The sequence below is a fragment of the Protopterus annectens genome, chromosome 1.part2 (assembly GCF_019279795.1).
Source record: "Protopterus annectens isolate FY-2018-M chromosome 1.part2, PAN1.0, whole genome shotgun sequence".
In the NCBI taxonomy this organism is placed as follows: Eukaryota; Metazoa; Chordata; order Ceratodontiformes; family Protopteridae; genus Protopterus; species Protopterus annectens.
In genome coordinates, this window is record NC_056727.1 from 955,341,100 (window position 1) to 955,357,230 (window position 16,131).

The 16,131-nt window shown below is 42.0% G+C and overlaps 1 protein-coding gene across 1 annotated transcript in view; it reads left to right on the plus strand.

Moving 5' to 3' along the window:
- The window catches only part of LOC122792184 (microtubule-actin cross-linking factor 1-like), a gene marked incomplete in the record, with an annotated part of 3,579,694 nt that extends 3,567,040 nt beyond the window's left edge, over positions 1 to 12,654 (plus strand). Inside the window, 1 exon segment of the mRNA XM_044059907.1 lies at positions 10,918 to 12,654. Within this exon segment, the coding sequence (XP_043915842.1) occupies positions 10,918 to 11,171 (254 nt within the window).
- Between the last annotated feature and the right edge of the window lie 3,477 nt (positions 12,655 to 16,131).

Genomic DNA, 16,131 nt, shown 5'->3' on the forward strand with positions numbered 1-16,131 from the left:
ATTTTTCTAACGTTTTGTCTTCCTTAATCTATTCAGTAATATCTGAACCTTGCCTGCCCTTTTCTTTGCGAGAGTGTGTGCTTTCTTTAACCTGTACCACTGGATGGTACTTACCTATCATAGTTGGTTGTTTCCCCTCTCTTCTCCTTCCCTTTACCGTTTGATCTCTCCTACCATTGTTGGTAGGATTCTTCCTTGCTTTTTGTGACTGAGTGATTGTGTTTTCTGAACATGTCTTTCCTGATCTTTTACCCTTTTTTGTCTGTAATGTCAGATAAGTCAAAGTTGACAACTGGTTTTAAGCAGTGTCAAGACTGCAGCAGAAAAATGCCGAATTCGGATGGTCATCATAAGTATGTATAATGTTTGGGTGCATTTCATTTTGCTCTATAGTGCTTTATCTGTCCAGGGCTTCAGTAATAGAGCCCTGGTGGAACATATAAATAAATTAATCCTTTAAAAGTCTTCTTAAGGCCCCTTTTGAGGAAGCACTGTGCAAAGCTGACCAGACTCCTCAGGCCTCTGGTGTAAAATCTGCTCATTCGGTGCCAACATCTCCTTCAGCACCAAGATCTAAAAAACATAAACACCCTTCAGCTGGTTCCTCTGTGGAACCAAAATCTAGGGTTCCAAAATTTCAGAATGCACCGAGTCCTCGGCACCAACTTCTACCTTGTGCAATCGACACCGACCACAACACTGACTCCAGTAGTGACTCTTATGTCATCATCAATCTTTAGTTACTATGTTGGTACCGACATCTCCTGTAGCTCTGCAGCTCCTACCGTCTGTCCTGGTGCCGAAGAGTGAATCTTTCCTTACACCCAGGATGGCATATTCGCCATCAATCAACCCCTTTCTGGGAAACTTTCCTAGCCCCTTTATAGAGAGACCTGAATCTCCCTCAGGGTTGTCCATTCACTCCACCAGGAATCTTTCAGAAGTTGATATGATAAGATTGGTGGATAAGCTTCTAACAGCTAGGGGTCTTCCCCATCTTCTCAGCCCCCTGTCCCTCCTGGTGCAGGGGAATTCTCTCCCAGTACCCCACATATACTCCTCCTCTGACCTCTTCGCAGGCTTTAGAGCTGCTGACTGCATCCACACAGACTCCTATGGCCTCAGCGCCAGTAACATCCTTGCCTTCGGTTGTGGGCATGGCTCTGACTCTCTTGGTGCCCTCGGAAGTGACGGGTCCCCAGGATCGGGCCTCCACTGTCGGGTCCATAGGATTTGAGTTGACTCCTGTTTTTTATTCGTGCTGACCTTACTGCTTCGGGCTGCGCCAGCTGTGGGCCTTTTCTCAGCTCCAGCTTTGCAAGTGGGTCTCTTGGGGTGAGGTTAACCCTGGTTCCGAGTATGTCTGTGTTCTGGGCTTCCATCCTTCCTCGGGGGGGGGGGTCTTCCTTTCAAGCTATGGGGAGGGCTGTGGCCACCTCTTCTTCCCAGGTGGCTCCTGTATTACTGGAGTCTCACCCCTTGACCCCTGCTTACACAGAGCTACCACCAACCTCCATACCCTGACAGCGAGCACCAAGGATGCAAGACATACCGACCAAGGGTCACCCCTCTTCTGAGTCCTCTTTAGATGTTATCACTGAAGAAGCTTCTCAGAAGAAATCATGTAAGAGAAAACACCTGGACTCCCCTGAAGAGTCTGTCACCAAGGATATGGATTTTGATGAGGGGAGGGTCCCCCCCCCCCCAGGTTCAGGTGTTGCAATTAGACAACACGCTTGGATGCACCTCTGTGAGTTTGCAGAGCCATTCAAGTCTTCCTTCATCAATGCTCCCTTTGACAAATCCTCCTTGTTCTGCCCCAAAGTTAAGGAAACTCTGTCTAGGTGTAAGAATGATAGAAAGACCCTGTCTGCAGTGGACATATGTTTTTCTGCTCCTCAACAAACCTATTCCAGGAATCAGAGGAGTGGGAAGATGTGGTTCAAAAAGTCCCAGGACACACGTGGTATGGAATCCTCTAGGAGCAGAGGGAGGAGTTCCAATGGAAGATGCCATCCTAGAGGCAGAGGTGGACCACAGAATCAGGGTTCCAGGGAGTCCTTCTCAGGTCAACTGTGTCAGTGCTCCTGAAAGGAGACCTGATTGCTTGTCTCTTCAGACAGTCGGGGGAAGATTTTCATTACACCTAACAGCCTGGCGACAAGTAACCACAGATGCCTGGGTGCTAAGAATTGTTTCTAGAGGTTACATTACTCCTTCATTCTTTATCCAAGAACTTGAACAAGACTCCCTGATGTTCCACCCAGTCAGAGAGACCAAACAGCCTTCTCCTTCTCGATTGGTGCCAGGTCTCCTGTATGCCTTTCCCCCTTTACCTCTGATCCCTCTTTTTGTCAAGAAAGCAGCCAGATTGAGAAGCAAAGTAATCCTCATTACACCCTTCTGGCCTCGACAAATTTGATTTCCCTTCCTATGGCCTCATCTAGTTCACTGTCCATGGACTCTGGATCCAGTTCTGGACCTTCTGTCTCATCCTCCGAGACTGGTGCATCTCAATCTTCAAAGTCTCAAGTTAACCGCTTGGTTCCTCCAGTTCCGTTAGTCACTAGGAGTAATGATATTCCATCCCCAATATAAAAAATTTTGCTGGCATCCCATAAACCATCCACCAGGAATCTCTACCTCAATAAATGGAAGAGATTTTAAATCTAGGCTTGTGACAATGGCCTTGATCCCTTTTCAGCCCCAGTGCAAAAAGTTTTAGAATTTTTAGACCTTCTTTTTGGTAGGGGAGCTTCCGCTTCTACTGTTAGTCATTCTAGCAGCCATCTCTAACTTTCATAATGGCTTTGTCAATCTACCTTTAATTTCTCACAAACTTTGTAAGGTCTTTCACAAGGGAACTATCCATTTAAAGCCCCCATTTAAAGGTCCTCTACCACCATGGGAACTGACGATTATTTTGCAGTCACTAGTAGCTCCCTCCTTTGAACCAACAGCTAATTGTGACTTAAAGCATTTTCCAAGAGAGGAACTTCAACTTAATAGCTATAACCCTTGGAGGTTTGTCTGGCTTTATCGTTGGGTTCTTCAGCTGGGACCATGTTGGAGGCCGCCGAGGATCCGACCTTAGGCACATCCTCAGATTTTAGTCAGAGAAGACATCCCTACTACCATTATTGAATGTCATCTGTGGTCAGAGCCGTCTACGTTTCAAAAGGCAGATGTCCCTTTAAAGAAAAAGCAGAAAACTTGTATTGTTTCAGCTGCTAAGGACCCACAGAGTGAATGGCAGAATTTCACTCAGGGGTTGTTTAATGCTTTATTGGCTTTAAAACCTCCTCAGGGTTTTTCTGTTCCAGCTCCTCTTTGGTCCCCTACTCCCCTTAAAAGATGCAGAGAGCAGGATTCCTCTGAGGAGGCTGATTCAGATGAGGAATCCCTTGCCTACTCCAGTCAGATTCCTTCTCTTTTAGATTATGGGTCTGAGGAAGAGGAATCTACTAGTCCTGATACTCCTTTTGAAGAAATTTCTTTTGGGGCACAATCTCTAGGATGATGGAGGTTTTTTTTTTCTTTTAAATGGGATTGTGCTCAGGTTTCTGAAGTGCAGAAAAGGTATTATGAGGTCCTGCAGATGGACTGTCCCAGGCCTTCTGCTGTACCTCCTGTTTTAGCTGCATGTCTGTGGCTTTTGACAAGCCATGCCTTCTGACAAAGTTAGCAGAACTATGGAAAGGTTGTGGAGAGGTTAGGGAAAATGGTTCACCTCTGCTACATTAGCTTTTAGGGCCATCAGGTGTCAGACCCACATTTCCAGGTACATGTTGGCTGTTCTTTCCCAGGCCTCCGAGGTAATTTCTGATCTGCCAGACTCTGAAGGGAAGACTTCTGCCATTTTCTTGTTAGGGACTTCCTCCCAGGTGGCATTCCATCAACTGTAGTTATGATGCAGCAGATGCTTTTTGTAGGACTGCTGCCTTTGGGTCTGTGATGAAGGGATATCCTTGACTCCGACTTCAATCTTTGCCTGATGATTTTTTTAGGATAAGTTGATGGATGCTCTTCTAGATAATAAACACTTTGTTTGGTGAAGATGTTGCTGATTTAAGTCCCTTCAGGATAACAGTAAGACTTTACAGGAACTTAAACATGTTTTTGATTCTCCTGTACCTAAATTTCAGAGAAATTATCCCAATAAGCCAGCCTTTGTTCGTAGGCTATCTCGACCTCCTCCCAAGGGAGTAGACTCCTTGTGCTAAAGTTACTCATACTTTGGTGCCCCAGAAGTCTCTCTTTCCTGATAAACCAGGTGCTGTCTAACTATCCTATTCTTCCCAACCACATTCCTCTTTCTCTTCGCTTTTCTCTCTCTCCTGGTTTGGTTAAAGATTACTCAGGAAGTCTGTGTTCTGTCCATCATCCGCCAAGGGTATTTCATGGTCTGGAAATCTCTTCCTCCTTTTTATGTGAATTCCTCAGCCCCCTCAGGAACAGCTGGCCTCCTTTCCAGGGGTGCTTTGGGATCTCTTGACTCGGGGTATTCAAGAAGTTCCAGTTTCGCAAAGGGGGAGGGGTCTTACTCCAGAATGTTCCTAGCATCCAGGGAAGAGGGTAGTTGGAGACCAGTTTTAGAACTCTGTCATCTAAACGCATTTCTGAAGATTCCCTCTCTTTGAATTTTGTCCTTTCAGACTTTGTTCCCTCTTTTGCTTCCTCAGGCTTACATGGTGTCTCTGGATCTCAAAGATAATTATCTCCATATCCTAATTCATCCCCTTTTCAGGAAATTTTGTATATTTCTATGTTGCTTCCTGGCATTTTTGCTTTGCCCTTTCTACTGCCTCAAGGGTATTCACCAAATGCCTCACTCCTGTGATTGCTTTTTGTAGGCTAAGGGGAATACAAGTCTTTCCTACTTGGATGACCCCTGTTGCGGGCATCCTCTTAAGAGATCTTGCTACAAAACCTTTACTTTGCAATTTCCTTTCTGTATGGCATAGGGTTCACTGTAAATATGAAAAAGCCCTTTTTTACTCCTCCTCAGGATCATGTTCTTCTGTGGTGCAAGATCCACACTTGTTCCTATGTTGGCATCCCTGCATACTCGCAAGGCCCTAAGTCTCATTTCCATTTTTCAGTCCCTTCTTCCTCTGACCTCTGTAACAGCAAGGAAATTTCTGAGAGCTCTGGAGTTCATGGCTTCCACTATCCCTATGCTCTCCTTTGACAAAATCCACATGAGAAAACTTCAGTGGTTTCTAAAGTCAGTTTGGCTTCAGCATTCTCATCCCCTCTGTTTCTTAGTTCCTGTTCTCCCTTGTTTCAAGGAGGAACTTCAGTGGTGGATTCAATAGTTGACTGTCAGTCCAGGGCTCCATTTTCATCCACCTCTTCCCTCTCAGGAGCTGTTCACAGACACCTCAGATGTGTGATGGGGAGCAGCTTTCAGCTCCCTAAAGGTGCAGGGAGTATGGTCGTCTTTTCAATAGAAAGACCACATAAATGTCAAGGAGATTAGATGAGAGCGCTTATGCTGGCTCTTCAGGCCTTTCATTTTCTTTTTTTCTCCAGGACCTGTCAAGGTGTTTACTGACAATACCACAGTGATGTGGTATGTCAACATACAGGGGGTGGACAAGTTCTTATCTTCTTAATCGTTTGGCACTCCTAGCTTAGGAACCACCTATCTGGTTCCAAGAGGGTCTCTAGGCAATATACATTCCTTCAGGTCGAAACATTGTAGCAGACTCAGGTCCATAACTCAATCCCATAAGTGGATGCTTCACAGGGATGTATTTCTGGACATTGCCCACTAGTGGGGTATTCCTGAAATGGATGTTTTTGCCTCCCCTTTGAACAGACAACTTCCTTTAGTTTATGCCAGAGTTCCAGGGTCTCTGGTTTGGAAGGTGAATGCCCTCTCTCTTTCTTGGAAAGGGATATTTCTTTATGCATTCCCTCCCCTTTCCCTCATTCCAAATGTCCTTTTCAAAATTCAACAGGATGCTCCCAAAATCTTGGTGACTCCCTTTGGCCAAGACAGCATTAGTTCCCTCTTCTTTTGCATTTAGCCATGGGCATTCATCACACATTACCTCACAGGGTGAACCTACTCACACAAGACAAGGGATCTCTCATCCATTTCCACCTCTCCACCCTTCAGCTGACTTTGTGAGTGATAGGATTTTGATTCCACAGACACCTTTTTCTGAGGACATGCTTAGGGTCCTGCAGGAGACCGAAAGCACACTGTTAAGAAATCCTACTTATCTAAATGGAAGTGGTTTTCTGTTTGGTGTCTTTCTCCTAACCTGGATCCAGATTCTGCAGATGTTCCTTTGGTTCTGTGTCTTATCTGTGTGAATTGCTTCATGGTGGTTTGGCTTATTTTTTGGTTAAGGCCCACTTATCAGGTATTTCTGCATGTCTGCCTTTATTACCTCTTTTAGCTTCTAGGTTTGAAGCTAAACAATTCCTTAAAGACATCCTTCATCTTAGGCCTCCCAGGGGTCTTAATTTTGTTTTAGAATAATTGACACAGGCTCCTTTTGAACCTGCAGCTTTAGCTTCATTGTGACTTTGCTCTTGGAAGGCTATACTTTTTATTAGCCCTTACTTCTGCCAGGAAATTGACTGAGCTTCAAGCCGTTCTAGCTTGTCCTCCATTTTGGTGTGTCATAAGGACAGGGTGTCCCTTCCTGCTACTCCTTTTATGTCCAAGCTGGTGAATGAGTGGTCTGTTAATCAGTCATTTGCCCACATGTTTTTTTCCCTTCTCAGCAATCTGCCATTGAAAATGTGTTGCACACATTGGATGTGCATAGACAACTCAGATTGTCTTTGGATAAGACTAAGACTGTTCATAAATCTGATCAGCTTTGTTTCCTTTCATCCTAGGTCCTTAAGACTGGCTGTGTCCAAGCAAACTATTTCTTCTTGGATTTCTAAAGCTATTTCTTTTTGTTATTCCTTTCATGGTAAGAGCCTTCCTTTTTCTGTTAAGGCTCATTCTGCTAGAACTGTGGTGGCTTCTGGTGCTTTTTTCAAGGGATTTGGATACTAACTATTGTTGGGACTGCTACCTGGACTTCTGTACATACTTTTACCAAGCACTATAAGTTGGATGGAATTTACAGAGCTAGAGCTGGTTTTGCTAGGGCTATTCTTCATGGCTTCCTAGAGAGCTCTGCTGGTCCTTCCTCCTCCCTCTCTTCTTCCTGAACTTTGGCACTCTCCCTAGTGTAATGAATACTGCAACAGTGAAATGGAAGGACTTAGTACAGTTGTGTAAATCTTACCATAATGGTAGATGTCCTACTCTTCACTGTTGCAGTATTCACTCCTCTCCTACTCTTCACTGTTGCAGTATTCACTCCTCCCCCTCCACCCCCGGTCCATTTTTTTTCTGGATGTACTGATTACATTTCTTTTCCTTGGATTGGCAGTACATCCTGACATCATCTTTATGCTCTATGCCACACAAGGAGCATACGTGTGACATACGGCATACCTTAAAGCAACCTAAAGGCTTTGGTATATTGACCAGATGTCAGACTGCTCTTGGAGGGGATCCCTAGTGTAACGAATACTGCAACAGTGAAATGAAAGGACATTTAACCAAGAATTGAAGCTGACATAACAAAGTGATTTTAAAAATATGCATGCTGTCACATGGATCTTTTTGATCATTCAGACACAGAACTGTCAAAACTGAATCTCACTTTTTCTTAGGGCAGAACAGCCTGCTTATATCTGTGCTTAGCATACTGCAGCAGTGAAGAGAATGACATCTACCATTATAGTAAGATTTTACACAACTGTACTTTCCCATGACCAGACTTCATACGAGGAGAATACAGTGGTGCCTCAAGAATCTCTGTGAGTAGCATCGGCATCCCTATAGAAAATTTGAGAAAGTGTTATTACTGAGCATCTTTCCTCTGCCTCACAGGTCCAAGGTTCATTCCTGACCTGTGGTCACTGCATCAAGTTTTATGTTCTGCCCTTATCTACATGAGTATTCACCAACACCCCCCCCCCCCCCAAAAAAAAAAAACATGGAGGTTGATTGGCTACTCTATATTGTCCGTATGCATTCCATTTATCCTTGCGACCTGGGTTGTTGTTGAATGAGCCCTTGATAACCAGTTAACAAATGAGTAAATAGGGGGAAAATTATATTTTTCATAGACTTCTGGTAATGGTTTCACCAGATAAAGGGTATCCCACCCCTATCCAGTATATGGACTAGCTATAATGGCACGAGATCTGACTTCGCAGCAGATTCTGCATCATCTGGCTACATACATTTTATCAGACTACAACTCCCTTATGAAGAGTTCAGCAAGTCTTCCTCAAACTTTCTTGAGTGGAAACTGAACAGAGACATTTCCAGTACCTGGAACAGAGATATGGATCCTAGGACTGTCTGGCATTTTGCTTTTATAAATGGACTGTGGTATCTTGGGGATTTCTTTTCCCTGATACACAGCAATCTTGGAATTACTGCATATTAAGCAGCATGGTGTGGAAGGCACAGCCTCCTTTTGACAGGGTGCCCCATGCAAAAAAAAAAAGTTTTACTAGTTCTCTTGTGATGGAATTCAGTCACACACTAGTTATCACACATTACAGGATCTATCACTAGTGTGCCACATTTAAGTATGACACCCACGTAGAGTCCTGTGTGCCTTTCCATCTTCTACCAAGAGTATTTCAGAGGGTAAAAAGAGAAAAATGAAGGTTCACTTACTATCCCATGCTTCTTTCCTCTAATTCAAATTAGCAAAGACAGGCCATTACCGTTGCCAGAGATGCACCCTTCATACCCAGCAGAATGTATCAGTAGTATTCCCAAACCTAAGGAGCCTCTGGTAGCAGCAGGGGTTTGCTTAGGTTTAATACACTTCAGGGTAAGAAAGTGCTTCACACTTTGCGGGATACTAGGAAACCAAGCTCCACAAGTCATATATGGCTACACAGAAACAGCTTCCTTATTGGGTGTGTGTATTTAGCTGTCCAACCTATTGCAGTAGCAGACATTGCAGTTCTTGAATACATAGCTGAGCCTTTACATTTTTCCACAGTAGGTTATCTTCTACATCCATTGTATTACACCTTCTAGCTCCTGTTGTCTTCCCATGGTTTCCCCCTAGTGTCTCATTCTGCAGTCAAGCAGTTTTTGAAGAGAATCCCGCATCTCATTTCCCCTCTACTAGACTTATTCCTCCTCTGTAGGACCCAAATTTTGTAGAGAAAAAAATGAACTTTGTTCCCTGTGTCTGTGGCTTTTAAGTTTTTACTCTGGGAAACTCTTCTTGGTCGCCTTTACTTCTGCGGTAAAGAACCATGTGAGACACTGTATTAGAACTAATGCCTCTTTTTTTGACAGAAATGGTCTCATATTTGACTTTGAACCAAACCATTCAGCTGCCATTATTTTATACTAAATGTCAAGACAAAGGAGAGGGGCTATTACGTTGTATTTTGTACGGATGAGGTATCACGTAGAAAGAACTAAACACTTAAGTCAGATTTATCAGTTGTTTGGCTCCTTTAAGCCAAGTAAGGAAAGCAGAAGCTGTGAAAACACAATCTCATAATGGCTGGTTAACTGCATTGTGCTCTTCTAAGAGCACTGTGGAAAACATTGGAAAGGCAAATAAGGGAACACTGTAGCAGAACAGTGGATACTACAGCAGCTTTCTTTAAAAATGTTTGAGTACTCTCAAAGCAGCCACTTAGACTACTGTCCACAGTGATCCACAGTGATCCTTGTAGTGACCACATTTTAGTTTTGTGAGTACACTCGCCTCAATAGCTGATATTTGAATAAAGGCATCACTGCTGCAATATAGGGTCTCGCCACCTTCCTCCTAGCTATAGTCTCTTCAGATTGGGAATGGAAGATGGAAGGGGACCTTGAGGCGAGTGTCTTACTGTAATATTAACTGGGGAAGAATTACAATTTGGACCACTTAAGCCTTTACCTGGTTCTTGTAGCATTTAACCTAGTCATGTCCGATAATGAAGACAGAGATGCAGAGGGTTAAGGCTGTGAGTTGTGGTACCTTTGGTACAGGGTTTGATTCCCTCAGCCCTTATTCACGTACTGAGTACTGTAACCTCGAGTAAGTTCCTTAATCAGACATTGCTCCCACGTCACCTCTGAAAAGGGGCTGTCTCTCCAGTGCACCCTCCTGGTTAGTAGATGGGTATTGTTATGAGGGAGACCAAATGCTTTTCTTCACTTCCTGTTTAAAACTTGTGAGGGGTCTTGAAACAAAAGTTGTATTTTTATCCTACAGTGTCTGCTGTCAGAGTTTCAGTACTGTTTGCAGATGCCATATTTTTTCACAGAGTGGGGGCATAAGACGTAAGCCCATAAATATGGCATGGAGCCATCAGTGCAAATGGCATCAAACCTCCAATACTGAGGCATCAGAGAACAGTTGTTAGTGACTTAAGTAGGAAAAACAGAGGTAAAGATGGTGCAGGCTGATTCTCCTTTTAGCAAAACTTCTTACCAGTGCTCTGGACAGGCAATAAATGTGCCTTTGATCCACAGGTGACAGAAAGCTTTGAAAGTCAGGCCAGAAGGGCATATATCCACCTATGGTTAACTGACATGGATAGGAAAACTATGGCAGCAGCAACAGTCCATTTGTTCAAATATTGAATGCTACTGAGTATTTTTACTCTGCTGTACTTTATGGTAGCTTCTTGTGTAATAATATATATACTATTGTAGCAGTTGCTGTTGTTTTCTGTTGGGTGAGAGATGGTAATAGGCAGTGAAATGGTGCCTGACAGAATTTTTAAATAGATAGGCAGATCATAGTACTGAAAATGTACATGCTACAAAGGAAGGTGAAGTTTGTTCTGAAAAGTGGGGAATGGGGTTTGTATGACAGTCCTTAAATCTGTGTCTGAAACAAATGTTTTATCTTTCAGACCCTAAAAAGACAACAAGTCGCCCTACTAGTCAAGCAGGAAGTCGAACTGGTAGCCGAACCAGCAGCAGGCGAGGAAGTGATGCATCTGATTTTGATCATTTAGAGACACAGTCTGCTTGTTCAGATTTGTCAGAAACCAGTACTCCAGGCACCCAGGCAGGTTCAAGGCGGGGTTCTGCAAAGCCGTCCAAAATCCCCACCATTTCCAAGAAAGTGTCTGCCAGCCCTAAAACACCAACCACTAAAAGATAATATACAAAGATGAGGAAGAACTGCTAATACTCCAAACGGCTTCTTATCACAGTGGGATGTATATTTATTCCTTTAAGAAACAGATATATTATTGAATCAGTGTAAAACAGTAACTGTGCTATGAAGCTGCCTTACATGTGGGGGTTTATTTTGTAAGTTACTATTTTTCTTGTGAATATTTATGTAGATAAACTTTCCATTACTGTGTGCCCCTGTGCCGGATGGGGAACAAGCAAAGAAATTTTCATGACTGCGTGAAAAAGCAGGCAGATGACTGTAAATGAAATTGTATGCTTTGTGCAGGGTAAAAACTACTGCTGTTTTTCTTTAGGATTATATCCTAAATGCATCTTTGTAAACTTGACTTGCTGTAAGCAAGACATTTTTTAAGCAATTACTACAGTGTTTAAGGAAGTTGTATAAAATTATGGGAATACCTCAAAAATTGAAAACCTAAGGCAGACTGGGAAAAGTTCTGTATAGTTTTTTTTTTTTTTTTTTTTTTTTTTTTAACAAGTTATGTTTGCCAGAGGAAGGTGAATTTATCATGGTTTAAAAACAAAATTCAAATGCTGAATACCATTAACTTATGAAAATATTTCAGAACATGTGTATGGGACAATGAAAAAGTAAAGGACAAATTGAATTTGTGGGTATTGCGGGTAGGGATCTTTATTAATGTTCTCATTTGAAATGTGTTTTATAAAATGAGAATGCAAGCTGCCCTGTACTGTGGAATTTTATTTATTGTTTTAAGTGCCAGTCTTCATTTATAGGACATAATGGCATCTCTTGGACTCTAGCTGTACTGCCTGGTCAGTGTATCATACAGAAATGGCACCGTGCTGCTTTGTACTGGTGCTTACCTGCACATTTCAGCTGCCGTTCCCATACTGTTGGTGCTGTAGCTTCATCACCATGATTCAGCTTTCATTTTTACTCTGAGCCTTTGACGACATCATCAGGAGTTCCCTTTGCTGTTCCTTTCCTGCACTGTACCATGAAGAGTGCTCAGTGGAAAACAGAAGTTAGAGTTACTGCCGTTCTTCTTTTAACACTTGTTCGAAGATATATATATTTTGGGGGGGGGTATTTATGACTACATAACTGCGTCATTTGAGCACAACAAAAGTGACTGTCCTGCAGTGGAACAAATTGTTAACGGCACCTTTGCATTCTTTTTACTTGTTCTTTCAGTGGCCTCACCAGCACACTTGCTGTATAGAAGATTCTTACACTTTTTATGCTGCTTTGTGATCAAATGAAACCCCCAGTAAACTGACAGCTTGCCCCTAATGCAGGGGGGGGGCAAGCATTTGGGCTCCCAGCATAGCCATATTTATATTAGAATGTGTTAATATCAAGATCTGACCAATTTGCTGTGTGGTTCTCTCGATTTGTTAAAATGGGGAGGAAACTGAAAATGTACCAATGAATTCTGAGGACTTTTTTGTATTAAAATTGCTTGCAGTAACAATGAAAACTCTTTGCCTGTCACTTGTTTTCACACTGTCACACACACACACAAACACACACACACAGGCTAATTTACTTTGAAGTCATACAGCTATATTCACTGCATATATATAATTGTTCTGCTCATTGATTTTTCTCTGGAATGGGAATAGTTTTCTTCCTTATCTTTCAATAAGCTGTCATCAGTAATTTATAGTGCAAACTTGTTCGATTGCATTAAGGTTGTGTGAGTCTGGTGGAACTAGTAATGTGACTGGACTTTGTAAAAACCTAACCCTACCTGCACATTTCAGCTGCCATTCCCATGCTGTTGGTGCTATACCTTCATCACCATGATTTAGCTATCTTTTTCACTGTGGGCGTTTGACTACGTCATCAGGAGTTCACTTTGCTGTTCCTTTCTTGCATTGTACCATAAACATTGCTCAGTGGAAAACAAAAGTTAGTGTTGGTCTAGTTCTACAAGCCTTCAGCTACAAGTTTTAAATATTTCTTCAAAGGTAAGTAGTGATGTCATGGTTTATCTTGGTTAAAATGTCTTTATTTAGGTATCATGAAATTCAAGTATTTGCACTTTCATTTGAGTCTTGTAGAACTAGAAGGTTACCATGTAACTGAAAAAGAAATGTACAGTTTCCAGGACCAGTACATGAGATCTGTAATGACAATTTCTTTACTCGGATGCTTCATTGTGTTAACAGTAATAGAGATATTTGTATATTTGCTGGTTTTCTTAACTATTTTGTCATTTATTTGAATTATTATTTTGTAAAGTGGTTCTTGGTGTTATATTTTGTTTTCATTTACTTGTATCTTAAAGTGTTTTGGTTACATGTACTGGGTAAGGATTTTTAATGTATTTTCATTTTATTGCATGAGTAGATCCCATTAATCCCACATTTCTTTATAGAGAAGTCCTGGGGTGGCATTTAAACTGATAGGGAAGATTAAAAAGGACATTTGCTGTTCTTAATTGGTTGTTATGGGCCAACATCATAACACTACAGAGTCAAATGCAGATTCATCGGAAATTAGCATCTGAGCATACTGTTACAAATTATATTCCTGCCTTAAAGAACTCACCAAAATCATAGGATTTGCCTCAAAGAGTAAATCATTTAGACAAGGATGGCAGGAGACTATATAGAAGCAATAGGTTGAATGGACCGTGTGACATGTCAGCGTAATGCATTGATTTCAGCAGATGTGTTTAGTTTTGGCAAAATTTGCTTAACTGTGAATCAACCTGCAGTATCTGCTGGGCATAGTATTTGACAAATGAATTGTGTGGATTTACTGCTGGTGAAGTTTAATACTTTTTTTATGCATGTTGGTCAAGCACTGCAACAAGCGTGCAAATGCAGAGCATGTAAACAGTCATTTTAAAGAAGAAAAGTGTAGTAATTTTTTAGTTTTGTATTAAGAGTGATGGTTGCCTTAGTAGGGGGAAGTGCTGATTGAGGTGAAGCACAGCTATGGAGTCTTAATCTCAGGGGGTGCAGTGGCATGAAGTAGAAAGGGAAGCATCACAGGCTGAAAAAAGTCCTGCCGGAACTAGAAGTGAGGGCAGGACAAAAAAGAAACAGTAGTAATGCAACACCAGATATATAAATAAAAAGAGACTTTAACATCAGAGGGTCCTGAAGTCAAGTTGTAAGGATTTAATAAACCCAGATGCTCCGTGAGAATGGCGAGTGCGCTCTGAAACAGATTATCAGAAATATAAAGTATTGGCTATAGAAGAAGTAGCACCTTTGGCAGGTATCTCAGAGGAAAGAAGAAAAAAAGCCATTAAAAGGAGAGGCTTGGTTGTAAATCTTGACATGAAGGCACATGCTATGAGTATTCCTTTATAGTGTAAACATTGTAGTTAACTTGGGTAAAATTCTCAACATTAAGGAATTCTATCCAGCATAAATATGGAAGGCAGTCGTCAAATTCTCAACATTAAGGAATTCTATCCAGCATAAATATGGAAGGCAGTCGTCAAACTTCAGAGGCCTTCTGCATTGGGTAAGTGCTGACATTTCCTCCTTTGGTATCTCCAGCTTATGGCAGTTTAGAATTGACTCTAATATATCTGCTTGTGTGGGTACTTCAATTAATACAAATCATTGGCAGTCACTGGACTATGAGGGCATGTGCAGCTAGCTACTGCACTCCTTAAATGTCGTCCATTAGATCACTGTTGTAGTAGCCTTAGCTATATGGGACATATCCTGTCAGAGATCAGACCTTCTGGACAACTTTGAAAACTTTAGGGTACTTTCCATGCACCCTAACCACTGTAGAGCCTAAGGAGATTTGTATAAAGTCAGTGGTACAGACACCAAACCTTTAGAATTTTCTTGCCCTTGAAACAGTCGCCACGTCTACTTCTCTGCTGCAAATTTAAGGGTTTGGTGATTGGCTAGAACTTCAATAAGTTGGGTAGATAAGTACCCTGCTGAGGATTAGCTTCCATTTTTTATTGAGAAAATTTGATCTTTTTGACAGGATTTGTGGCAAGGTGTAAGGGCTGTAGTGTTTTGGGGATTCACAAATACTGCAAAGAATTTACTTCACATTTTGCCTTTTTGGACAAGGGAAGAGTGTTACAGTCAGGCTTCCCTGTCCATGTTTTAGGTAGTTTTTAGCAGTAAACACATGGACCTGGTCCTCACCCATCAGGTGTTCTCTCCCCAATCTGAAACAAGTGAAAAGATGTTCTTCGTGTTTCACTGTTGCAGTCATTACATTTGGGTAATCTGCTAGCAGGTTGCCCTCAGTCGGCCTGAATAACAAAGTCTTGGGTCCTGTGTCGGTTGCTGTCTCCTCTTCCATGACGTCAGGTCATCAGGGGTATAAAACATGCAGCTGATGCCATTTTAATCAGGCTTTCTTGCCGCGCGGTGCCCGAAGCAGAAGCAGTTCGCAAGTGCCGGTCGGCGGACTCCTGAAATTTTTATTTTCGAGTTTCAGAACCGAAGTCTTCAAACTAAAGCTAAGTACCCATTGGGGAAACTTTTTCTTGCTCCTTACCGATGTCAGTAAAAGTTAATAATTACATTAATTGTGGGAAGCAAATACCTCAAAAGGATTTTCATTTGTACTGTATTCCTTGCCTAGGCCCTGATCACAATGTGCCTTGCTGTCGGTTTTGTGCTAAATTTAACCAACGCACTATTAAGTGTCGGTATATTTTTGCTTCTAAATATTTTGGTTCAAGCTTTAACTATCCTGAAATGTCGTCTGTTAGCAATCCGACTACCGGAATTCACAAAAAACGCTCAGGGAGCAAAATCTGCCTGATCATGTTAAAGTTAAATTGTTGGATGCTCCTTTACAGCAGGACAGTCTGTTTGGTAATAAGACAGAAGAGGTTTTAAAAAACATGGAAGACAAAGCTAAATCTATGCAAACTGTAAAAAGATTTCTTGCAAGTGCAGCCACGCAGGTTCAGTAGACACTGGCCTACTAGAAATTGGTCTTTTCCTGTGTCCAA